General features: G+C 38.2%; 1 protein-coding gene and 1 long non-coding RNA gene across 2 annotated transcripts in view; one reads left to right on the top strand and one right to left on the bottom strand.

Moving 5' to 3' along the window:
* Nucleotides 1-10,054: 10,054 nt before the first annotated feature.
* Nucleotides 10,055-11,245, bottom strand: LOC103744094. Its single transcript, XR_607692.3, has 3 exons — nucleotides 11,168-11,245; nucleotides 10,815-11,023; nucleotides 10,055-10,537 (listed from the first exon to the last, which is right to left on the bottom strand). It is a non-coding gene; the product is annotated as an uncharacterized LOC103744094 (long non-coding RNA).
* Nucleotides 10,866-23,541, top strand: part of Ifih1 (interferon induced with helicase C domain 1) — a 52,440-nt gene continuing 39,764 nt past the window's right edge. The window contains exons 1-2 of the mRNA XM_008845759.3: nucleotides 10,866-11,321; nucleotides 18,280-18,448. Coding sequence (XP_008843981.1) covers nucleotides 10,866-11,321; nucleotides 18,280-18,448 — 625 coding nt within the window. The remainder of the gene's footprint in view (nucleotides 11,322-18,279; nucleotides 18,449-23,541) is intronic.

The following is a 23,541-nucleotide window of genomic DNA, read 5'->3' as shown; positions in this document are numbered from 1 at the left end:
TAGGGAATATGTTAATGCTGTAATGAACTGCTTCTTCTAATCATGTGGTTATTAAATAAATAATTTTTTTAAAAATGAGTTTTTCTGTATGAAACAGTATATTTTAATAATAAAATAGAGATCTCATTCAATTTTATCTCTTATAGGGTTTGTACCGAGTACAGTATTGTATAACTGTATTAATTCAACTCTAAACCTAAAAACTTACAGCCAATTTTGAAAGAGATGTATCTTAGCTCTGGAAATTGTTATTGAATATGTCAATGTTGTTGTAATGAAATGCTTCTAATTATATGGTTATTAAATAAATAACTAAAAAAATTGGACAAATTATATAAGTTCCTTATATACATATATTACACATATTCTTAAAGGCAATATCCAGTGTATTCATTACTAACTAGGAATTCAGGGAAAAATATTAGTGCTGGTTACTGCTAAACGTCAGTTTGACAAGATCTGGAACCACCTAGGAATCAAGCCTCCAGACTAAATAAAAGAAGAAAATGAACTGAAAATTCATTCCTCTCCACTTCCTGATTCTGGGTGTCATGTGACCAGGCCCTTCAAGTTTCTGCTGCAGGGCTTCCCCAGGATGTTGGACTGCATTGCTTAATCATGAGCCCAAATAAACCTTTTTCCCTTCACGTTGCTTTTGCCAAACTATTTTATCACAGCAATAGGAAAAGATGGTATTTTATAATGCAGTATAATTTTTTGGTATAAATTGAGACATGATTTGTGATAGTAACACCAGTATCCTCTTTTCCTTTTTATTTTTCTTCACTGGCTTTACAGATTCTGTTTTCTCCCATTTATGACAATAGTTGCTTATCATTAAAGTCCCTTTCCTTCACTTATGCAAGTGGCATACAGGTTTCAGAACGGGGCAACCTGTCCTGTACTTGATTCCATGAGAAACGGTGGAAGAAAGGCAGCTGCCTCCCTGAACTCATCTTGCTACTTTGCTGAGTATGAATACCTAAGTACGAGGTCATCTAAAAAATCACTTTTACAAGAATCCTTCATTTAATCTCTCAGATTTGAAGATACCTTTCCAAAAATACGTAAAGTGAAAGTAGAATTTTAGAAGCAAAAAAGGTGATCTGCTCTCTTTGGAGTAGACTGTCAAAGTTTCAGCCGCTTGAGCTTTTTTTCCTTAAAATGTATCTCTGAGGCACATTGAATCTCATTTCCAGTGTTTGTTCCCTAGAGCACAATAAACTTGCAACAAAGTAGCTATGCATTATATTCCTGTGTAAGCTGAATTTCCTGATACTAACCCTCATTTTCCTGTGAGGGGTTGTAAAGGTATAAGAAACTTGCTGAACTGTAAACAAGGCAGGTTTTGAGTGATACAGGAATTGCTCCTTGCAGAGCTAGTAGGTTGGGGAACCAGATGCAGGCCACAGTTAGGCATAGCTTAAGCAGGCAGTGTTATAGGAACTCAAATCAGATTGTTAGCTCTTGCAACTTTCTCTCGGGTTTATAGACATTCAATCACTTTTTCATTTGAATTATGGTTCAGGTTTTCCAAATGTCAGTTAGGAATTTATGTTCTGAAGTGTCCCGGATGTTACTGCCATTATTGTGTATTTTATGCAATATATAAAGGTTTTATTTATTCTAAGACAATGTGTGACAATGCCTAATTCAGTTTATCTGGCAGATGAATGCTCCAAGCTACAACCTGTTCGTTAACAAATTACTGAAAATATAAGCCCATTTTAATCATAGTGTTGGCCAAAATAAATTATAAGCAATTCAGAAATATGTCTGAAAAATATAATCCAGCTTTCCAAATAATCCTAGTTAGGCAAAAAAGAAAAAAATATATATGTAGTATGTATACACATAGTTTTTCTCAATGTAGTAATGCTACTGTAATGAAATACCAGATACTGGGAAGCTTGTAAATAATAGAAATTTATTGCTTCACAGTTACGGAAATAGGAAGTCCAAGATCAAGATGACAGGTTCTGTCTGATGAAAATTCCCTACTCTGATTCCAAGATGGTTCCTTGAATACTGTCTGTTTATATGGTAGTCACAACAGAAGTTTAAAAAAGGCTGGACTCACTCCCTGAGACACATTGATAAGAACTCCCTCACCCCATGCTTATAGCCCAATCACCTTTGCACATTGTTTCATTGGGATTTAAGTTTCAAGATGAATGCTGGTGAGGACTGGAAGGTTCAAACTGCAAGAAACTAAATCCCTACGAGGACACAGTTATTGAGGAATAACAAAGATGCCATAATTCAGTCTTCTTTGTCTGAGACAAAGTCCTGGGCTCCCCTTTTAGCCAGTAGGGTTCTCTTCCTACGGACTATTTCAAAAATGTTCAGCTAAGATCAAGGGTAGACCTGAATATCTCTTAATTTGAATCCATAGATCTATCAGTCCCTTTCTTCTTTAAGTCAACCAATACAAAATTAGGAGAGGGGAAACCATAAAAATCCTTAAAATCCAGGTTCTCCTCAGGGAGCTTCAGATTTTCAGTTTCTTGGTTTCTTTTCCACTTGTGCAGAGTTTTATCTCTCTACGTGAGCATGTGTTTGGATGTGTGATTCTTCATTCTCTCTAAATAAAGTCTCTGCTATGTCTGAGAATTTTTTTGCTTTTTAATTCTTTAATTGGTGAAGAAAACAAACCCAATTATAACCCCTAGATTAATAATGGACCACAACAAAACCATGCTGATTTCTATCACTTATGGATTTCACATGTGTGAATTTTATTAACATTCATCTGTAATCCTTCAATTAATACTAATTACACCTTCCTAGGCATTTCACAACATGCTCAGAGCAATGAAACTTTTAAACCACAGGAACTACATGTTCCCAGTTAAGGTTTAACAACTGTGTCCAAATACCCGACAAAAAGCAACCTAATGGGGGAAGGCCTGATTTTTGGCTCACAGTTAAGAGGAATACAATCCATCATGAAAGGGATGGCATGGAGGTGCGAACAGCTTGGCCCATGATGCCAGCTAGAAAGCAGGCAATGGAGAATGGCAGTGCTTGGCTTGCTTTCTCCTTTTTCCCTGTTCGTCACCATGGGACAACACCCCACCCCCTGTTGCGCACATTCAGGATGTGTTTTTCCTCTTCCATTAAACCCCTCTAAGAACCCCAAATGTGTCTTGGTAATATTCTCCCTGTCTCTTACTCTAATCACAATGACAATTAAAATCACCCATCACAGCACCATAGTTCTGCTCTCCTATTTCAGCTCTCATATACATAAACAAGAGTCCTCTTTGTGGTCCATTTACTGCCATGTTGGTCACATTTTTGTGCCGTGTTCATGATCCGCTATTTGGGATGGCACTCATGCACAGTCCTGAGTGCTGTCTCATGTACCTAAGCATAGGAAGTCTGTAAGGAGCCTCACAGAGGCAATTTAAGTATGTTCGATGAGTTCTGTTCAAGGATGAATTGCATCAATTCTGATTATGAATGATTCAATGTTAAAGAATCAACATTACACATTAAAAAAGATGTATGTAAACAGAAATACACACAAACAAAAGTTCTTTTATTCATAACTTGATGAAAATGTGATCAAAGACTCAAAGGAACACCTTCTTGCATTTCCTCTAGGAATAATTATAACTCCGAATTCAGTGCTCTGCTTGCAACGCCTGTATAGAATGTAGCTACCTTTAAAAACAAAATGAGTATCAGGGGCTGAAGAGATGGCTTAGTCATAAAATGCTTGTCATACAAATATGCGTTGTATCCTTAGCACCCATATGAAAAACCTGGGTGTGGTGCCATGAATTTGCAACCCAGCACTGGGGAGGTTGAAATACCTAGATCCCTGGGACTTACTGACCAGTCAGCAGAACAGAATCAGCAAGTTCCAGGTAAAAGTAAAGGACCTTATCTCAAAAAACAAAAACAAACCAACAAACATCAAATATCCAAAGGTGGATAGGATTCTGGGGAAATAAACTTTATTTTTTTTATTTTTTTAATAACCACATGATTAGAAGTAGCATTTCATTATAGCATTAACATATTCAATAACAATTTCCAGAACAATGATGCATCTCTTTCAAAACTGGCTGTAAAATTTTAAGTTCACAGTTTAATTAACACAATTATACAATATTGAATTCAGTATAAACCCTATAAGACATAAAATTGAACAAGGTTTTAACCTTTAAAAAAAGATCTCCATTTCATTTTAAAATATACTGTTTCATACAGAAAAACTCATTTTTAAATGGAATATCTGAGTTTTATATTGTTTTTGTTTGTTTGGTTTTGAGACAGGGTCTCACTACGCAGTCCTGTTTGACCTGGAACTCTGGAACTCATTCTGTAGATCAGACTGGCCTCAAATTTACAGAGATCCACTTAACTTTGCCTTCCAAGTGCTGGGATGAAAGGTGTAGGCCATTATGCCTGGCTCAAAATAATATTTTTGAATGTCATTCATGTGATATAGTACACTGATGTTTAAACGTATTATTTTCTTAGGTATTTGACTAACATTCTGAATTAGAAATTCAGGAGTTTGGTTCAATATATCTAAATACTAGAAATTAGTAGCTTATTATATAGTTCTCCTACTTCAAGACCTTGTCAGCTATAATGAGTAAGAGTGACATAAAAAGGTTTGACAATTGGTATAAGGCAGGGATGAAGCAATGAGAATAGTCATTTCTCAGTCAGAATTGATGTAGGGTGGGCCATTTGATCCCAATGTGTCCTCTGGGTAAATGTCAACCAGGTCAGGATTGAAGAGTGAGGATAATGGCAATCTATCTACATTCAATGATAGTTTTCTCTTGAGCATTTACTTTAAAATAAGTTAAATAAAGAACAATCTATGCCATTGAGGTATAGCTCCTGTTTTAACAGAAATATTTAAAAGGAACTAAGTTCTAGAGGACTGAAGGCTGCAGTGAACACAGTTGAAAAGTGAGTGTTTGGAACATTATCCATTGGTATGTGATTTGTTTACCAAAATTCTTTTCTGGAAATGTTTTTATGTGTGCATACTTAAGACCAGAAGTTTAGCTGAATTGGTAGAAGTAATTAGGAAATGAGATCTAAAAACTAACACAGGATTTCTTTCCTGATTTAGAGCTATTAATCATTTTGGAAACATAAAAACAGGACAGTATTCTTATAATAAACATTGCTGTGGTCAATCTATCAGATTCTCAAACAAAGGGATCCTGGCTGGAAATTCAGTTAGATGGCTATGCATTATACAGAATTTATACCCATAACTAAATAATCTTCTTCATAGACACTCTATTGTTTGAGAACAGGATTATCTCTGAAGTCATTGTAAAATACATTAGGCCACAGTCACTAACTGGATATATGAACATTCTGGGCCTGGTGATAATGACTTTATAGTCATTCTTATAACAATTTTAGAAGGTGGTACTGGTGTCATTCACATTTCTGTAATACTAGAGGTGATTTTCTTAATCACACAATTAATACAGTGCTGAAATGTGAACTCAGGCACCCTGAACTCAGTGTCTCCACACAAAACAACTCTGCACTCTAGGCTAAGAACACGTAACACTTTAAATTACACACAGTGGGCTATTTCTTGACACAATTTAATAAACAAATGAATAGAATAAGAACTCTAAAAGGACTTTTCTCATTAAATTGATTTATTGTCATTTTCTTTGAAAAAGTTATTATAGCTTCATTTGCCCACTACCTTGTGTGGCAGCTATGATCATCTCTGCTTCATTTTGACATGTATTTACTTTGTGTCCGGGTGTGGAAGTCAGGGGACAAGTTGCAGGAATCAGCTCTCTCTTTCACTATGTGGATTCTGGGCATTGAACTCAGATATCCAGGCTGGATAATAAGCACCATTATCATTAGACTATCTTGTCTGCTCCATATTTTTTTCTTAAATGCTAAAAAGTCTAATGAAGGGGCTTGAGAGATGGCTCAGTGGTTAAGAGCTCTGGCTGTTCTTGCAGAGGACCCAGGTCTCAGAACCAACATGGCAGTAAACAACCATCCGTAATTCCAGTTCCAGGGGAATCCAATGCCTTCTTCTGACCTCTGTGGGCATTGCATGACACAGGTGAACTTATATACAAGCAGGCAATATACTCATATACATAAAATAAAAATAATAAATAAAATAGTTTTTAAAATTCTAATGCAACCTTGGAAAGAACAGTAATCTGTAATTTAGTCTCTTCCTGAGTTACCATTTAGAAAACAAAATCCTAAAGGGTGACTTGCAATTAATGAGGTCTGATATGGTTCTTTGGGGTTTTCAAAAGATTAGGCAGTTCTAGACAAAATGAAAAGACACAAATCAGCTGTGCTGGATAGATTGCTCTAGTGTCAACTTGACACATCTGGGTTGAAGGAGCCTCAATTGGGGAATTTCCTCCATTGGACTGGCCTGTGGCCATGTCTGTGGGGCATCTTCTTGATAGAGTGATATGAGAGAGCCCAGCCCACTATGGGTGGTGCCACCGTGGGCAGGTGGTTCTGCATTGTATAAGAAAGTAGGCTGAACATGGGCCAGAGGAGTAAGTCACTAAGCAGCATTCCTCCATGGCCTGTGCTTCAGCTCCTGCCTCCAGGTTCCTGCCCTGAGTTCCTACATTGGGCTCCCTCAGAGATGAACTGTGACCCAGTAGATGTAAGACAAATAAATTCTGTCTTCCCCAAGTTGTGGTCAGAGTGTTTTGTCAGAGCAATGGAGAAACAAACTGGAACATCAACAGTCTTTCTCCAAGGAGAAAAGAAACAGAAACTTACACATTCAGAAAGCAAGGACAAGAATGAAAGCAAAAGCAGAGAAAACCTAAGAAAGAAAAGTATCCATAGAAAAGAAAACCAGAAAATTAATTAAATCCTCATGCAAAAAGACAGATGAAGAAAAATAATTTTTTACATTTATTTATTTATTGCATGTGGGGGATGGGCAGAGGGGTGGGTGTGCTTACGCCACAGTACATGTGCGGACGCCAGATAACAACTTGTGGTAATGAGTTTTCTCATTCTACCATGTGGATTCTGGTGTCAAAACTTAGTCTGCTGCAGTCTTACCTGCTGAGCTATTTTGCTGGCCCCAAAAGGCTACTTTTTTAGAACTAGTGACTTGACTTTTTGTTTCTTCACCATTCTTTTTCTAGAAGGGGCCTTATTAGAATTGTGGTAGATTTTTAGAAAAGAAGTTCCTGTCTGTTTTCCCTCTGGTACTGACACACAGTCTGCTTCACTCAATTTTCAACCTATTGGTGACTCACACTTCAAAATAAATACAAAATTGCCTCCAATGAATATTATGAGGTGCTGATTGAGGGGGATTGGTAAGGATATCTACATGGGAAACCAGCCAGTGATGTTACCCCACATTATTATCTAGGGCTTAGCACAGTTATCTTTATTTCACACACAGTATTTTTCATTGTTACTTCTTACCTGTCTTCTCATTGCCTTTAGTATGTGGCTGCAATAAAAATAGGATCTTTGTTTATTTGACTAACAGTACTACAAAAGGCTGGTTATATAGTATGTACTTGTGCCCAGAGAAAGGATCCCCAAGAATTACCATGGAGTCCAGAGAGCATTCAAGAATAAAGAGTGTTTATTCGGGCTTAAGCTCGGACTCTCAGACCAAACTAACGTGGTAGGTTCTGGTAGGTTCGTCTGAGAGGCCCGATTGCAGGGGGAGGGAGATTTCATAGGTTTCAGACAAAGGGAGGAGGGGAACGACAGAGTTATATTTTGATTGGTCCAAAGAGCCCACGCGTGCCAACATACGTTTGAATTGATTGGTTACAGTCTTGGAGGCTTCTTCATTGGTGGGTGCTGCCTTCAGGGCTGTGGAATGTGCTGTTATCTTAAGGGCTAGAGGACCCTGTTTATTCCTTATAAGGCCTCAAACCTGCCCAGGCCCCCTGGACATGCTTGGGCTTGCCTAGTCTATGACCATGAGACATCACGAAAATGGAGGAATCAGCAGTCAAAATGGAGATGGTGCGGTTTGTCCCTCTGGTTCCCTCAAGCCAAGCAATTTACAGAAGCGAAAAGAGCAGTTAGTCCTAAATAGGGGCAGGGGTCTACGGAGTCCGGGGAAGGGAGCCAAGGAGGAGGGTTCCACACTTGCTGAATTATTCAAATGATAGAATGAATGAATGATATGACTTTAATACCAAACATTTACTTTGTTTCTTTTTTTAAGAAAAAAAACTTTAAAAAAATTTTTATTTATTATTTTTATTTTATGTGCATGTGTGTATTGCCTGCATGTAGGTAAGTGCATCTGTGTCATGCAATGCCTGTGGAGGTCAGAAGAGGCTGTCAGATCCCCTGGGAATGGAGTTACGGACAGTTGTTAGCTGCCATGTGGGTCTGGAATTCGAACCCAGGTCTTCTGCAAGAACAAGTGTTCTTACTGCTGAGCCATCTCTCCAGCCCCCCTCATTTGTTTCTTTTTTAAAATTTGTTTTTGTTGATCTTTTGTGTATTTCATACAGAAAATCTCAAACAATCTTAATCATCTTTATAACCATGTCACCAGTGGCACCCTCCCATATCCCCCCCTACTGGAACCAATATACTGTATCAAGTCAGTGTCCCCAGACATTCTCCAGTGCAAGTCCATCCACTGAGGTCTAGTCAGCCTATCTAGAGTCCCTTGTTTTAGGAAGATCAGTTCTTCCTCACCTAGCAGTAATCAGTTTCCAATATTTCTTCAGCTAAGATTGGGGTCTGCTATTCATTTCCCCAGTTCTATGCTGGGTTTTTGTCTGCCTGAGTTTGCATGGGACTTGTGTATGCGGACACCATTGCCATAGAATCATATGAGCTGGGACCTTTTTCTTCACCAAAATAATGGCATTGTTTCCCATATTCAGTCATCCATCCCTCTTCTTTCTCCAGTGTTTGAGACCAAAGGCAGAAGAATAAGCACCTGGGAGCAGAATATTTTTTGGTTCATTGGACTATTTGTGCTGTAACATATTGAACAAAATCCACACACAGCTAGGGGCTGGAGAGTACATTTTTGCAATAGTTCTAAAAGGCGTCTGTAGAATCAATACAAAATGGACAATTTTAATAGCTGTGTAGAAACATTTGTTCTGTGTGGGCACCAAGTCAATTCTCAAAATTAAGTAAAGAAATGCCAATGTTGTCTGAAGAAACAGAAAAAAAAGAACCCAAAATACCATGATTCTATTCACTTCAGCGACTCCAGTATCTCACAATAGGCCTGCCCCTATAGTCAACTCAGAACTCCCATTTGTGGCAGAAGTCACCAAGGACTCCGTATTCATAGAGTGCTTTACCTGTTGCAGCTCACAGTCCTTTAGGGGCATCTTCACTGTGCAATGTCAACCAGAGAATAACATAAGAGCATGGGATGAAGTTTCTCTGGATATTTGAAATGTTGCCATGAGACTCATGAAGATGCTCCAATTCTATTGTGTTCCAAAAGCTCCCAGGTTTCCCTGGGTCAGTCAGATTTCACTGAATATGCTTTATTAACAGATTAATTTTCCTAAATATGCTCTTTCAGTAGCTTGGATAACCCTTCCATTGCCCATATAATTCTGGACCAAGAGAGTCTACTCCTAGTGTTAATATATTTAAGATATACAGCCTCCTAGCTTCCTGCTTAGTGGATGGCAACCCTAGGGAGTCAAATTTATATGACTTCCCTACTGAAATGATGCTGCCATTTTTCTCTGTGAGTGCTTTTTTCTCCCCTTCTCATGACATAGACAAATGTTGATGTTTACTACAAGTTGGAACATTAGTTACTAATTAAGTTCCTAGCTGCTCCAGCCAAAAGTTGCTGTATTGAATCCAAGAAAAGAATAGCAGCTATATCAAAAATAAGTTGTTGGGGATTTTTTGTTCTGTTTTAGTAAAAGAAAGTCGTCTATTAAAGAGTACAGGGAATCTACAGGCTGGGAGATGGGAGCCTTCAGTCTCAGCTTCCTTCCAGTTGGTGACTAAAGTTTCCTTGCATCTGTCACTAGGCAGGCCCGGGTCAAAGTTGTAAGAATATTATAATACCAATCAAAGCATGAGACAATAAAACTCTTTAATGTAGTTCACTTTTTCACACTTAAGCCCCAATTCCCAGAGGAACAAGTTCCTTCTTGAGAACCCGTATTGGGGTGAGATTAATTGTAGGAGGGGTGCTGAAATGAAGCCTGGGGTTCCATGATTCAAGAACTTCTCTCCTTAGAGTCCTGCACCTTGGCTGGGCCAGGTCTGCCTTCCTTCCAGCCTAGAGGGTAACTCTTCCCTCACATTCATGAGGGTTTAGGGAAATTCCTCAATTTTCGAGAGTACTTCCTGTATTTTAACTAACAAGCGGGTCCGGCAGTGGGGAAGACAAAATTATCAGTAATTTAGCACTGCAGACAGTTGCTTTCTCCACACAAAGAATTCGCTTTCCCTTCTGGGTTCCCATAGTGTTTTTGACCAAAGTCCTCTAGTGACCGGCAGGGAGTCAAAGGCTTCCTCTTCTCTGACGAAACCCGGAAGATGGCGTTCTGAAAGTCTTTGGAGAAGAGAATTGAAACTGAAACCAGTCACGTTAATTATATAAACTGTAGGCGGAAAGCTGGACTCAAAGTTCCTGCACTGCTCTTTCTGGGCCCACTGCTACCGCGTGTCCCGGCCCGCTCCAGACCCACCTGCCATCTGCCACCTGCCACCTGCCCAGGTGCCACCCGCCCAGGTGCCACCGCTCCCGAGCGCCCGCCTGCTCGCTGTCAGCAGCCTCAGCTCTGCGGATCCGGCTTCGGAAACAGAGCAAGCAGCTGACCCACTCCCACCTGTTGATCGTCCGCTGGGGAGAGTCCTCTCTCTGCCTCTGAGAAGCAAAAATGTCGAATGGATGCTCTTCGGCAGAGAAGAGTTTCCGCTATCTCCTGTCGTGCTTCAGGACCAGGGTGAAAATGTACATCCAGGTGGAGCCGGTGCTGGACTACCTGACCTTCCTGCCCGCAGAAACCAAGGAGCAAATTCTTAGGAAGGCCGCCACCTGCGGGGACATAAGCGCGGCGGAACTGCTGCTGAGCACCCTGGAGAAGGGGGCGTGGCAGCCCGGCTGGGCTCGGATGTTCGTGGAGGCCCTGGAGCAAAGCGGCAGCCCCCTGGCCGCGCGCTACGTCAACCCCACGCTCACCGATCTGCCCTCCCCCTCCTCTGAGGCCGCGCTCGATGAGTGTCTCCAACTGCTGAACCTCCTTCAGCCCACTCTGGTGGAAAAGCTCCTCCTTAGAGATGTTCTGGATACTTGCGTGGAGAAGGAACTGTTGACAGCTGAGGACAGAAATCGGGTAGGTGTCCCTGTGGATGGAGATGGGCCATTGACATTTCCGGTTTCCCCATACAGAATGACCTTTGACTTGAGCAAACCTGCTCCCCCTTTCAAAATGACTTCAAAACAGAATTGTGAACGTTTAAGCATAAAAGCTATTTTTTCACATAATAATCAATGTTAGAATAAGAATGTACACTAATGTATACTAATATGGTTTATGAACACTTTCTAAGTATAATATTAATATAACTTGTGTAATAAAATGTGTTATTAGGTATTATTTTTGAAATGTATTATCACAGTTCATGTTTAACCCAGACAATCCTAAAGATAGTAATTCCATTTTACAGATGAGAAAACTGAGGTAAGTTAAATAATTCCCTCATGTTGTCCAAGAAATAACAGCTGCAGTGCTACTGTCACCGATTCAAGTGCAGATGGTGTTGAATTTTTTTATTTGGTTAATGTACTTCCTTAGAACAGCAATCGGCAAACTGTGGCCCACACACTACATCCGGCCTGCTACTCGTTTTTTAAGAACCACAAGCTAAGAATGGTCTTCAGCCTTCTGAATTTTTTAAGTGTTCATAAAGTTTTATTGAAACAGTCATTGCTTATATACCTTTTAATGGCTGCCTTTTTACAGTTGAATGGAGATAATATGGCCTATAATCCAGGCCCTTTAGAGAATATGTTCTCCAATTCCTGATTTATAGTATATATCATTCCATTAATTCTTAGTCCAGAAGTAGAATTGCCTCTCCTCCCCTCCCCTCCCCTCCAGTCCCTCATCTCTCCTCTCCTCGTGTCTCCTCCTCTCCCCTCCCCTTCTTTTCTCGCTCGCTCTCCTTTAATCAAAGTTTCTATATTCTCTGGAAGTAAAAGTGTAGAGAGAATTCACTGACAAGCAAATATTGCTAGTCTCTTTTTTTTTTGTACCAGTGAATGAGTAGAAGAATTTTGGGAGTAGCATTTGACAGGGTCAGTTTTACAGGTGACCTTATGTAATGTTAATTGTCAGTGAGCAAAGATGCCATGAACTACATACTTGCTGAACTATTTGAATTTGACTTATCCCCAGTAGCATGTCAACAGTCTTATATGAGGGCTGGATGGATGGCTCAGGAGTTAAGAACAAGTACTGCTCTTGTAGAGGACCTGAATTCTGCTTCTAGCATCCATGTCAGGCAGCTCAACCACCTGACCTGTAACTCCAACTCTAGATGTCCAACTCCTCTGGCCTCTTTGGGCACCTGTTCTCACATGCACAAACTGACACACAGACACACACAATATACATAAATTGTCGATAAATAAACCCATTACAAGTCGAAGGCTGTGTCTATACTGTGTTATGGTTTTTGACTTTTTCTTCCTTTCTTTTTTAATTCATCGATTGTATTTTCATTACAGACTCTGGGCATCAGATCGATTGACTACAGCCTATGATGTGATTTGGTTTTTAGTGACTAATGTCAGTGGTACTTTGTAGACTCAACAGCACCTGGTCCTATCCAAAGAGCCAAACATGCATCTAATTTTGATGGCCAGTTTCTCCAACAAGTAAATTACTTTGCACTGTTGTAGTAGCGTTTATGTCACTTTGTGTATTGAGAACAGACTAGAACGCATTATAGTGGTCCAGCTGGATATGACAAATGTGTACATCACTGTGGCAGAATCTTAATTTGGAAGAAAGTATGCAGCCTCCAAGCCAGCTGGAGATGGAAAATGGCATTTCCAGCCACAGTAGCTGTTAGGAAGTCCAGAAGCAACAGAGTCCAGTCACACCACAAAGCTGTTTATGTTTGCTGGTATGATGTCCTGATTGCCAGTGAAACAGCACTTCTTCTTATTTACTCTAAATACGTCTGCCTATCAGCATCACTTTTGTCTTGCCTGGGCTGAACTTCCGCCAGCTACATTTTATCCAAGTTCTTGATTCTGGCAAGCTTGGAGGCAGCTAGCAGTAATGCAAGGGATTTGACACAAAGAAGATGGATAGTAAAAGGACTTTTGTGTACTGGCAGCAGTTAAGACTAAACACCCCAAACTTTCTCCCAGTTTCATGTTTCAAAGGAATCCCTGAAAGACTGAAGAGCTATAGATTTGAGGTCCTCTAAGGAGTAGTGGTGTGTCTGTCGACAGCTATAAGCATCTCCTTATGCATCATTTTACATTAACAGTTCCAAAAATAAGCATGAGGGACAATGGGAAGGAAATATTACATTTGGCAGAATCTCGTTTGATACACGGGTCTCAAATGTTTATCTTACAGCATCCAGAAAATCATGACAATTTAGAATTGGAGGGTACAGTTTGGAGGTCTGTCATTGCTTTCTACTACATGTGAAACTGGGTCCCTGATCCTAAATTTATCTGTGTCAGCAAATAACAATACTTTTTATCATCAGCATCAAATGAGTAATAATGTTTTTGCAAAGCTTTATAAGTAATGAAAGCTATTTTGATACAAAGAATATATTGACTTTATCAAAAGTTTTGTTTTTGTTTACCTTTAAGGTTAAAGTTTCAGGGATTTAGGTAAATGTCCCATGTAAAGACCTGCTTCTTAAAGTCTCTGAATTAAACTGATTTGAAAGAGGAACTATGTCTTTTGCCTTGTAAGCACCCAAAATCTAGCCAATACTAATGAGTATTCATCACTTGATTGCATTTGAATTTATTTGCAAGATAAAAATGAGTTGAAAGCATGTAAGTTGAACTGGCTTGCCAGATACTGGAGAGCGAATGCTTGGTGGACATTAGGCTTCCAAATTAGAATTTTAACAAATTAAAAAAAGATGTTAAGAGTTAAACTTCACCTGACTAGGTAAGTGAGATTTCTAAAAATGATCTCTTTTTTTTATTATTTTTGTAGACATTTTAACTGAATCTTAGCCAAAAGGCTGAGAAATCATCTTGTAGGCATTTTCTAGCTGATCAGTTGCTTTACTTTTGAGAGATGGCTCAGTGGGTAAGAGCACTGGCTGCTTTTGCAGAGGACCTGGGTTTGATTCCCAGAATCCACATGGCAGCTAACAACTGTCTGTTACTCTAGTTCCAGGAATTCCAGCGCCCCCTTCTGACCTCCGTGGCCAGTACAGGACATGGGTGCATCCACCTGCATACAGGCGTCACACTCATACACATAAAATAAAAATAATAAATAAAATATAAAAACGTGTTCATTAAGTATCCAAAAAAGATATATAACTTAGCCATTCATCCTGAACTATTCTAAAAGACACAGCAATAAATACAAAAACCATTTTATAGACAATCAAAACAGAACAACCCTTCACAGCAGTGGAATACTCCTATACTGCTTACTTTTTCCAGATGCATAGTGACATCTTGGTACATCCTTTGACAAATCACAACAAGCTGTGAGACATAAGTGCTTACATTTCATCATACTGTGATATCAGTATGAACAGGTAAGAAGAGATTCATATTTTAACCCTGACTGAAATCACTGCCCACCTGCAGTCTTGATGATGTCGTACACCCTTTATTTACATGGAGAACTGAGAAACCATGCTAGCCCAGAGAGACACTGAGTCTGGATCCTCCAGCATGAAGCTGAATGTCAAAGTAAGTTTTCCCCTAGCTTATTGTATTGTTAGGCAAAATAAAAACAGAGGTCTTCTTGGTGAAAAAAGAAAAAGGTGTGAATAAGATATTAGCTATATAAGTTTGAAAATATTCATTTGGACAAAACATGAGCAAATTATTTTTAACGCACATTGATAGCTGTTGGAAAGAAAAGGAATATCAAATTTAAAATATAGAAGAATTGAATGGTCCTACCTGCAAATTCACCTATGTTCTATAATCCATTAAGTAGCTTACATATTTTTAACTTCTCAGGAAAATATTCCAGATGGGGAAGGAATCATCTGCTAACAATTATAAGTCTAAATACGGACCTCCCAGAAATTTCAGTTATTGTGCTTATATGTTGGGATCTAAATATTTTCACAATCTTATAGGAAAACAGATCAAGTGGAACATACACATGCACACATATGACTACTTCAGTTGGTGCACTTTTCTTTATCTAAAACGAGAAGACATTAAAAATTTAGGGTAGTGATGAGGCTACTAAAATAGCACAGATATTTAGTTTTACACTCAAACAATAACAATATTTGTGTAAATTATGGCATTACGATTCTTAAATGCCTGGGCAAAGTAAATGATAACGCTGATTCCACAAGAAATGTAAGTTTGATGAATTAATAGTTGAAGGAAATTTAGTAAATAGGCCAGGCTTAGGGTTTCAAGAAGAATATTCATTACAATGTCATTGTTTTTACAAAAATACTTTCTGATTACTTCTGTCACATACATTAAAGACTCATTAAAGGACAGTATAACAAAAAATAAATGGTGATGGTTGAGTTAAAGTAAGGTGCTGAAATCAGTCTTATTTATGTGCTAATATCAGTATTATTTATGTGCTGATATCAGTCTTATTTACATGTACATTTACTTTTCAAACTATGAGATAAAGATTTTGCAAACTTTAGAAAAGACAAAGAATTTCCATTAGGACACTAATGAAGTTAAAGGCAGGAATTGAGAAACTGCTTAGAGAAATGCACTGAAATGGATTAAAATGTATTAAGTTCAAGTACTCATTCTAACCACTTCTTGCCAGAAAACAAACTTAAAATCTGAAAAATTTTAGCTATAATTATAACTCAAGAGAGCAGCATTAAGCCTCTATATCCAATTGCCCAATTCTGTCTTCTCTTTTCTAGCTTTGAGACCTTATGTAGCTAAGCATCTTGGTGTCTTGGATTCTGATATATTAAAAAGGTTTATTTTGTTACCTGTGCCCTTGTTATTTGGGTTAGTATATACAAAGGCTTTAGTACAGCATTACCTCAGCAAACTAAAATATCTTGGTGCCTGTGAGATGACTGAGGGGGTAAAGGCACTTGCTGCCAAGCCTGAGGAATGAAGTTCCACCCTTCCTACATGGTGGAAGGAGAGAATCAACTTCTGCAAGTTGTCCTCTGACCGCCACAAGAGGGGTGACATATGCACCCCTGACTGCACACAATAAATTTTTTGATGTTCTTAATTTTTTCAAGACTCAGACATCTTTGAGTAGAGACCTGCTGAGCACAGTTATGTACTAAGTAATGTCTACCAGTAAAGGGTTTGCAAAGGTAAATACTTTTCCCAATTATCCATCCCTAACAATAGCTCTAAAATTTGCCAGACATTGCTGCGAAAATGCTAACAAATCTCTTGTCTGTTAGATAGCATTGTGGAACACAATGGTAAGACTAGGATAAGAGATATATTCTGTAGGAAAGAGCTAATCCAAACAATCCAAATTATGTAAATGGTTGGCAGAGGCTGAGAAGAAGTTTGAGAATATTTAAATAAGTATTTCTCATCTAGGATGCTGATGGAATTACCTAAGATCCTGAAAAAAAAAAAAGTTTGGTAAAATGTTTGGGTTCCCAACATAGACTAAATCAGGACTCTTTAGATAACTCCTGGACATTATTTTGTTTTAGAATCTTCACAGTTGATGCCAATGCTCAACTAGGATGGAGAAACACCAAAGTTTCTATTTAGTAAGTTCCAAGTGTAGACACCGAGGTTCAGGAAGTGGCTTTCTGATGCAACAGCAAAAGCAAACTGAATTTCTTTCTACCATCACCTGGGACAGTCTTTTCTTCACAGGTTATTTCTTCGTTAGGACCTGTAGTGAAGGCTGTGATAGTAATCACATAAATGATCCCCATTTCAAGAAAATTTTATTAGATTAACTATAGGAGAAATTAAGTGATGACTATATATTGAAAAGGATAGATATAAAATAATTCTTCCTCATAATTAAAAAGGGAATATGGAACAAAGGTTTCATAGTATAGAATGATAAAAATTTGGAGAAATGTTATTACAGCAATAATAAATAATACAAATATGAAAGAGGTAGGAATACAAATCTGTATCAGTAATTATTTACCTCCAAAGTGGTAATAGTGAAGAAAAAGGATTATAAATTTTTATTTCCTATTTATAAACTTCATGGGTTGAAAGAAAATAGCAATCCCATAGTACACTGTGAAAAATGGTTTTTAAAAAAAAAGAAAAGAAAACAGACATAACACATGGCTAGGATGATTAGGCTGATGACTCTGTCAGTAAATTACTTGCATGAAGACTTGTATTTGGACCCTCAGTACCCACGTAAAAGCAAGATGTGGCAGTGTGTGTCTATAGACTCAGTGCTTGGAGGCAGAGATAGGCAGGTCTTGGTGGCTCACTGGTCGAATGCAGAGCTCTTAGTTCAGTCAGATACCCTGCCTCAAAAATGAGTTGAAGAAGTGATTAAGAAAGACATCTGACATTGACCTCTGGCCTTCACATATGCATGTACACATGCACATGTGCATACGCTATACACACACACACATACATATACACACACACACACATGAATGCACACACTCAAAAGAGACATAACATGGCTACAGATTGAGGATGACTTCTCTTGTACTCCGTATTCAAAGTAGCTCAGGAAAGCATTTACATTTGACCAAGTTTTGATTATTTTTTAACTATTGTTTTTTACATTTTCAAATTTATTTTGTTGTGGTAGCAGAGGAGAGAGTGATTTATGTGTGGAGATGAGGATAATTTGTGACAGTTATTTCTCCCCCTCCACCATATGGAATTTGGAAATCAAACTCAGGTCATCAGGCATGACAGCAAGTAGTCAAAAACTGGTGCATATTTAGAAGAGGACTTGGTTCAGTGAGATATTTTTTTTCCTCATAGACCAGAGAATTACTACATGGAACACTGCTCTTTTCTCTAGTATTTGAATATAAGCCTTTGTTTATGTGTGTACTTACCTCCTTTATTTTCCTAAGGTATGTTTCTACCTTTAGTAAATTCAAAATATATTTATCTTCTTTAATTATTCTTTTCTCTTAAAATAGATTTCTGCTGCAGAAAATAAAGGGAATGAGTCAGGTGTAAGAGAACTGCTACGGAGAATTGTGCAGAAAGAAGACTGGTTTTCCAAATTTCTGAATGTTCTTCACCGAACTGGAAATGATGCACTCTTCCAAGAACTAACAGGTTTCACTTGCTCAAGAAACAATGCAGGTATTTCTAATTTTACTGAGGAAGGATTTGTATGTAGTGTGATTGAGAATTTGATGAAGCCTCTAGACATAAGGCCAAACATCAAGATATTTAGAATCGGTGTTTTAAAATGGGAGGAAATATGATAGATCACTTCATTCCTTTTATAAATGAGAATGTCCATGTGTGGGAAAAGACTATGTCCCTGGGCTAGGGAATTGGTGGATGACTACCAGTTCTTTAACAATCCATTATCAATATTATTTTCAAAACAATATAATTGCCTGAAATTTTTATCAAGATATTTTTTAGCATTAGAGAGATGCAAATAAATTGCAAAAATACATTTCTTAATTTATGAATTTGATAAATGGCTTATAATTCCTAACAAATGTAGACTTAGAAATATTCAATAATAGTGTATAAAAATAATGTATTTTCACCTGTGTTAATTGTAAATCTAATTTAAAATCCCTCCTTGTTTTCTTTATTGTCATAGTATGTATCCTGTTTTCAAAAATGTATGCAGACAAGATTGCAAGTTTATCTATTAACAAAGTACCATATCAGTATTATAATCACTGCACACTTCCTTTACTTTTTTCTCTTCACTCAGTCATTCAGTCTTTCATTCTTTGAACTTATGCTTGTCACTGCTCTAGATGATGAGGATTTGGAGTTGCAGGAGCTATAGAAAGTCCGTCTTTGCCATACATTCTAGTAAATGATATACCCAGTGAATAACTTTTTAAATTCCCTACGCAAAATAAGAACAATCTTAAGTGGCATAAAAATGTGAGTGATGAACCAACTACTAAATCATAAGAGAAACATTTGCTATGTTTTGTTATACATTCTATGAAAAACTTTAACTTTTCCCCCAATAGCCTGAAAGACAGAACCATGTATTTCATTTTACTCATTAAAAGAGGTTAATTCAGACATCAATTCATGGTCTTTCAACCAAGAAGTTCTACTGTTTTACTATCATTACATATTCAGATTTATCTGTATCTATATCCATATATAACAATCTATATCTTTTTATATCATCTATATTACCTGTATTAATATCTAAAGAGACAGATAGGCACAGTGGATTGAAAAAAACAGAGACAAAGCTTTTTTTAGCTATGAGTTATTAAAAAATCTCTCAAGAATTATAAATGGCTTAAATGAACCTCTGTGCAAATGAACTATGAAAGATACCATGTAGCAATATGACTGGGGAAGATCACGTTTTTCCACCCTGAAATAAATACTATACAGTGTCATACGTTAGAAATGAACATAGGTAAAAAGCTCTGAGGATTTTGAAGCTATCCCAATTCCTTGGGAATTATTTAAGAATCTGAGAGACTTAAGAGTGGTACAACTAGCTTTTAAATGTCAGATAGTAATCCCATGCTCTGTTTATTAGCAAGTTCCTGGGTTCTGGTCATTGCTTCTGTTTATGTCACAAAGTGTAACTATCCTGGAGTTCCTTCTAGGAAGAAGCATAAAGAGAAGCATTATATTTACAGTCTCCAAAATAATGAGAACATTTCTGCTATTTAAGTCAACCAGTCTATAGTATTTTGTTCTAGTGACCTGATTTAACAATAGAAATTGCAGTACCAAAAAGAATGAGATAAGCAGATACCAAAACACAAGGAAGTGGCTCTGGAATTGAGAAGTAGACAGAAAGCAGGAGAGCTTTGAGCTGAACACTGAGGTAAAGGTGTTAAGAGTGATTTTGATGAGGTCTCAGAAGGGAATAGGGTACATGTTATTGGAAGCTGGAAGAAAGAGATCCTTGGTACAAAATGGCATAGACCTTTGAGAAACATTTTTCTGGTATTTTTCAGAAGATAGACTTTATGAGTGATAAAATAGGATATTTAACTGGGTAGATTCCTTCTTTTTTAAAATTTGTTTTTGTTAAATTTTATTGTATTTCATACAGAATATCACACACAATCTGAATCATCCAGCACCCTCCCATAGCCTCCCACTGGAACCCATATGCTCTGTCCTGGGTGTTAAGGCCCACTATGTCAAGTCAGTGTACCCAGACATTCCCCAGTGCAAGTCATTCCACTGGCAGTCTAGTCAGATCCCTCTCATCCATCTATCCAAACACCTATCATTTTCTTTTCTTTCTTTTTTTTTTTTTTATAGAGCATAGGGTGGGGATTTATTTACAGGGGAGTGGGTGCCCCACATTTACAGCTGTACTGGAAAGTCCATGCTCAAATATAGACCCTGTGACTTCCCGACAGCCACAGAAAATTGTGAGAGAGGTGCTTCCTGGCGTTCTCAGCTTCTATATCCTTAGCCCCTCCCCCACATGCAGCTAAGGTTGACTGATTGGGTGGGAGGGGCAACTGATTCCCACCTCGACTCCTTGATGAGGGTGGGCAGGAAGTGTGCCTATAGCTTGTTGACATAGTGGTTGGAGTACATTTCCAGTTAACACTCCACCCCTTCCTCCAGCTCTTACATTCTTTCGGCCAACCTCTTCCACATAAGTCCCTGAGCCTTGGAGAGGGTGGTAGGTGTGGGGTGTGGGGTGTGGGTAGATTCCTTCTTATTTAAAATTTCTCTCTCTCTCTCTCTCTCTCTCTCTCTCTCTCTCTCTCTCTCTCTCCACACCTAGAGACTTACCATAGCTGATAATATTCAGGTGGACTTTGAGCTTGAGACCTGAATGAATTGAGGCATTGGGGGCTTTAGAGATGGATGCATTTTTGCATGCAATGAAGATGTTAATGTGGGAAGCAATGTATGATGTTATGAAGGAAATTCTTTTCCCTTCCAAAGTCACATATAAGAGCCTTAATCTTTATAATGATTGAATCTGAAGGCTCTGTTTTCAAGAAGTAATTAAGGTTAAATGAAGTCATAAAGGTGAGGCCCGAATCTGGTGATTGTGGTTTTTTTATGTTGAGGAAGATAAAGAAGGATCTCTTTCTTCTCATCATGGAGGACATCTAAGAAGGAGATACATAGCTAGCTGAGCTCAATAGGCAACAGTCTGACTGGCACCATGACAGTTGACTACCAATGGCAGGACTATGAAGAATACATTTCTGCTCTTTGAGTGCCGAAGCTATGGTATGTTGCTGTGACAGAGAAACCCAGGCTTGGGATCCTTATGCTTATTTGCTCCTGGTTCCTTCCCTGCACTTGTGACCTTTGCCAGGTCCTAGACCTTCTGGTCTTCAACTTACTTGTCTATGACATGGGGATATTAATATCAGTTATTAGGCAGATTTATTTTGAAGAATAAATTGTTTAATGTATATAGTTGACTTCATAATAAGAATAAAATAAATTGATGATTTTAATTTTAAACCTCAAAAAATTTATTAGCTGTTGAATAAAGGAAAAGAGCTGCAGCATGACTCTTGGTTTCATACAGGAACTGATACATAATTGTCCTCTGGGAGCAAGGTTTGTTAGGAGATAGAGCTTCAAGGCCATGATTGGGCCTGTCAGTGGGAGACAATTAGATTAAAAAAATACAATATATCAGCAAGAGTATAACAGCACCCTAAAGGGAAGGAGAAGCTCCGGTTAAAACCTGAGAAGAACTTCTTTATGAGGAAGAGCTTAAGGACAGAGTAAGAGAGACTGCCTTCAAGGACAGGATGGTGCTGCAGGGGAGAAGACCAGAGAAGAAAACTTTCAGAGAAATCCCTGGAAAAAGGAAAATACCAGATTTTTACAACCTTTCAGAGGATGGCAGGAGGGTCCATGCCATGTGATTTAGTCTGGGATGGCCCATATGACTAGGAGAACAGAGGAGGATCATGTAACTACAGCACAGAACAACTGCTTACTCCTGTTGTCCCAGGAAGAGAGCATTTAGGGTGAAGGTCAGGCCATGGCCTGATTTCTTCAGGCATGGGTTCTAACCTCTTCAAGTGACTAAAAGGGCCAGGCACCTGACCTAACAGTAGCTAACTATAATCCTTGTCAAAATAGCTTTATCTCAAGTCACAACTTTTCTTCAGGTAATTCTCCATGCAAGGCCAACTGTGTTTCCCCTTGCTTTTTACAGTGTGCTTATGAAAATTTTTTATGGCTGCAGAATTCTCTGAAAGACTGCAACTTTGAGGAATGAAAACTCTTGATTTTCTTTGTATCCCTCCAGGCTTGTCCAATCGTGTGTGTGTGTGTGTGTGTGTGTGTGTGTGTGTGTGTGTTTAACATTTTGAGATTACAACACAACATTGACAATGTTGTAATCTACAAAGTTCATGCTGAGGACCCTGTGATATTTACAAAAATAATCGTCAAAAGAATCACAAAATGTATTAAGTAGATTTATGGTTTTATATTTGGCTGTGTTTACAGCTCTCTTCTATCACATCACATGTTCCTACATGCACTTGAACATGCATGAGGCCTTCAGGCTGCACCTTGGATTCCCCTGTGAGCTGAGGTTGGAAAGGAGAATGGAAGAATAGAGAAAATGGAAATATAGAATCTATCATCCAATTAGAAACATCCCCCAGGAATTTGGAACACGTGAATTCAGCCTGACATTAAAGCAGATGTACATCTCGTGTAGAGCACAGAGGCAGGGAACAAAATGGCAAGAGAACAAGCTGAAGAAAACTATCCAATTTGCATTTCCATTAATTCTGCCTTAAATATAGCTCTGAATTGTGGGGTCAGTGAGTGCCTTCGCAAAGCTGATGGCCGGCCACACAAGAAATCATCTCACCTTGTGATTTGCTTAGTATTTAATGAGATTATCTTTTTATATAAAATTTGGTTATTAAAATACTCAACTATGTTCATATCAAACATAAAAGTATTGTACATTGTGTGATAACAAAAAATATTTTAAGTAGAAATATATTTTAATTTAATAGAAATATATTTTAGAAAATATATTACAGAGTATTAGAAAAAGGATTTCTGTTTTGTTTTCAAAATAACAATAAGAGCCATTCAATTTACATTCTATTAAAAAATTGAAAAATTAGGGGCTGGAGAGATTGCTTAGCTTAGAGGTTAAAAGTACTTACTGCTCTTACAGAGGACCTGAGTTCAGTTCACCTGTAACTTCAGATCCAGAGTATCTGACACCTCTGGGCTCTGGGAGCACCTATACTCATGTG

This window comes from Nannospalax galili, unplaced genomic scaffold (assembly GCF_000622305.1).
Source record: "Nannospalax galili isolate Female #2095 unplaced genomic scaffold, S.galili_v1.0 scaffold540, whole genome shotgun sequence".
Classification (NCBI taxonomy): Eukaryota; Metazoa; Chordata; class Mammalia; order Rodentia; family Spalacidae; genus Nannospalax; species Nannospalax galili.
This window is presented reverse-complemented; position numbering and strand designations above follow the sequence as displayed.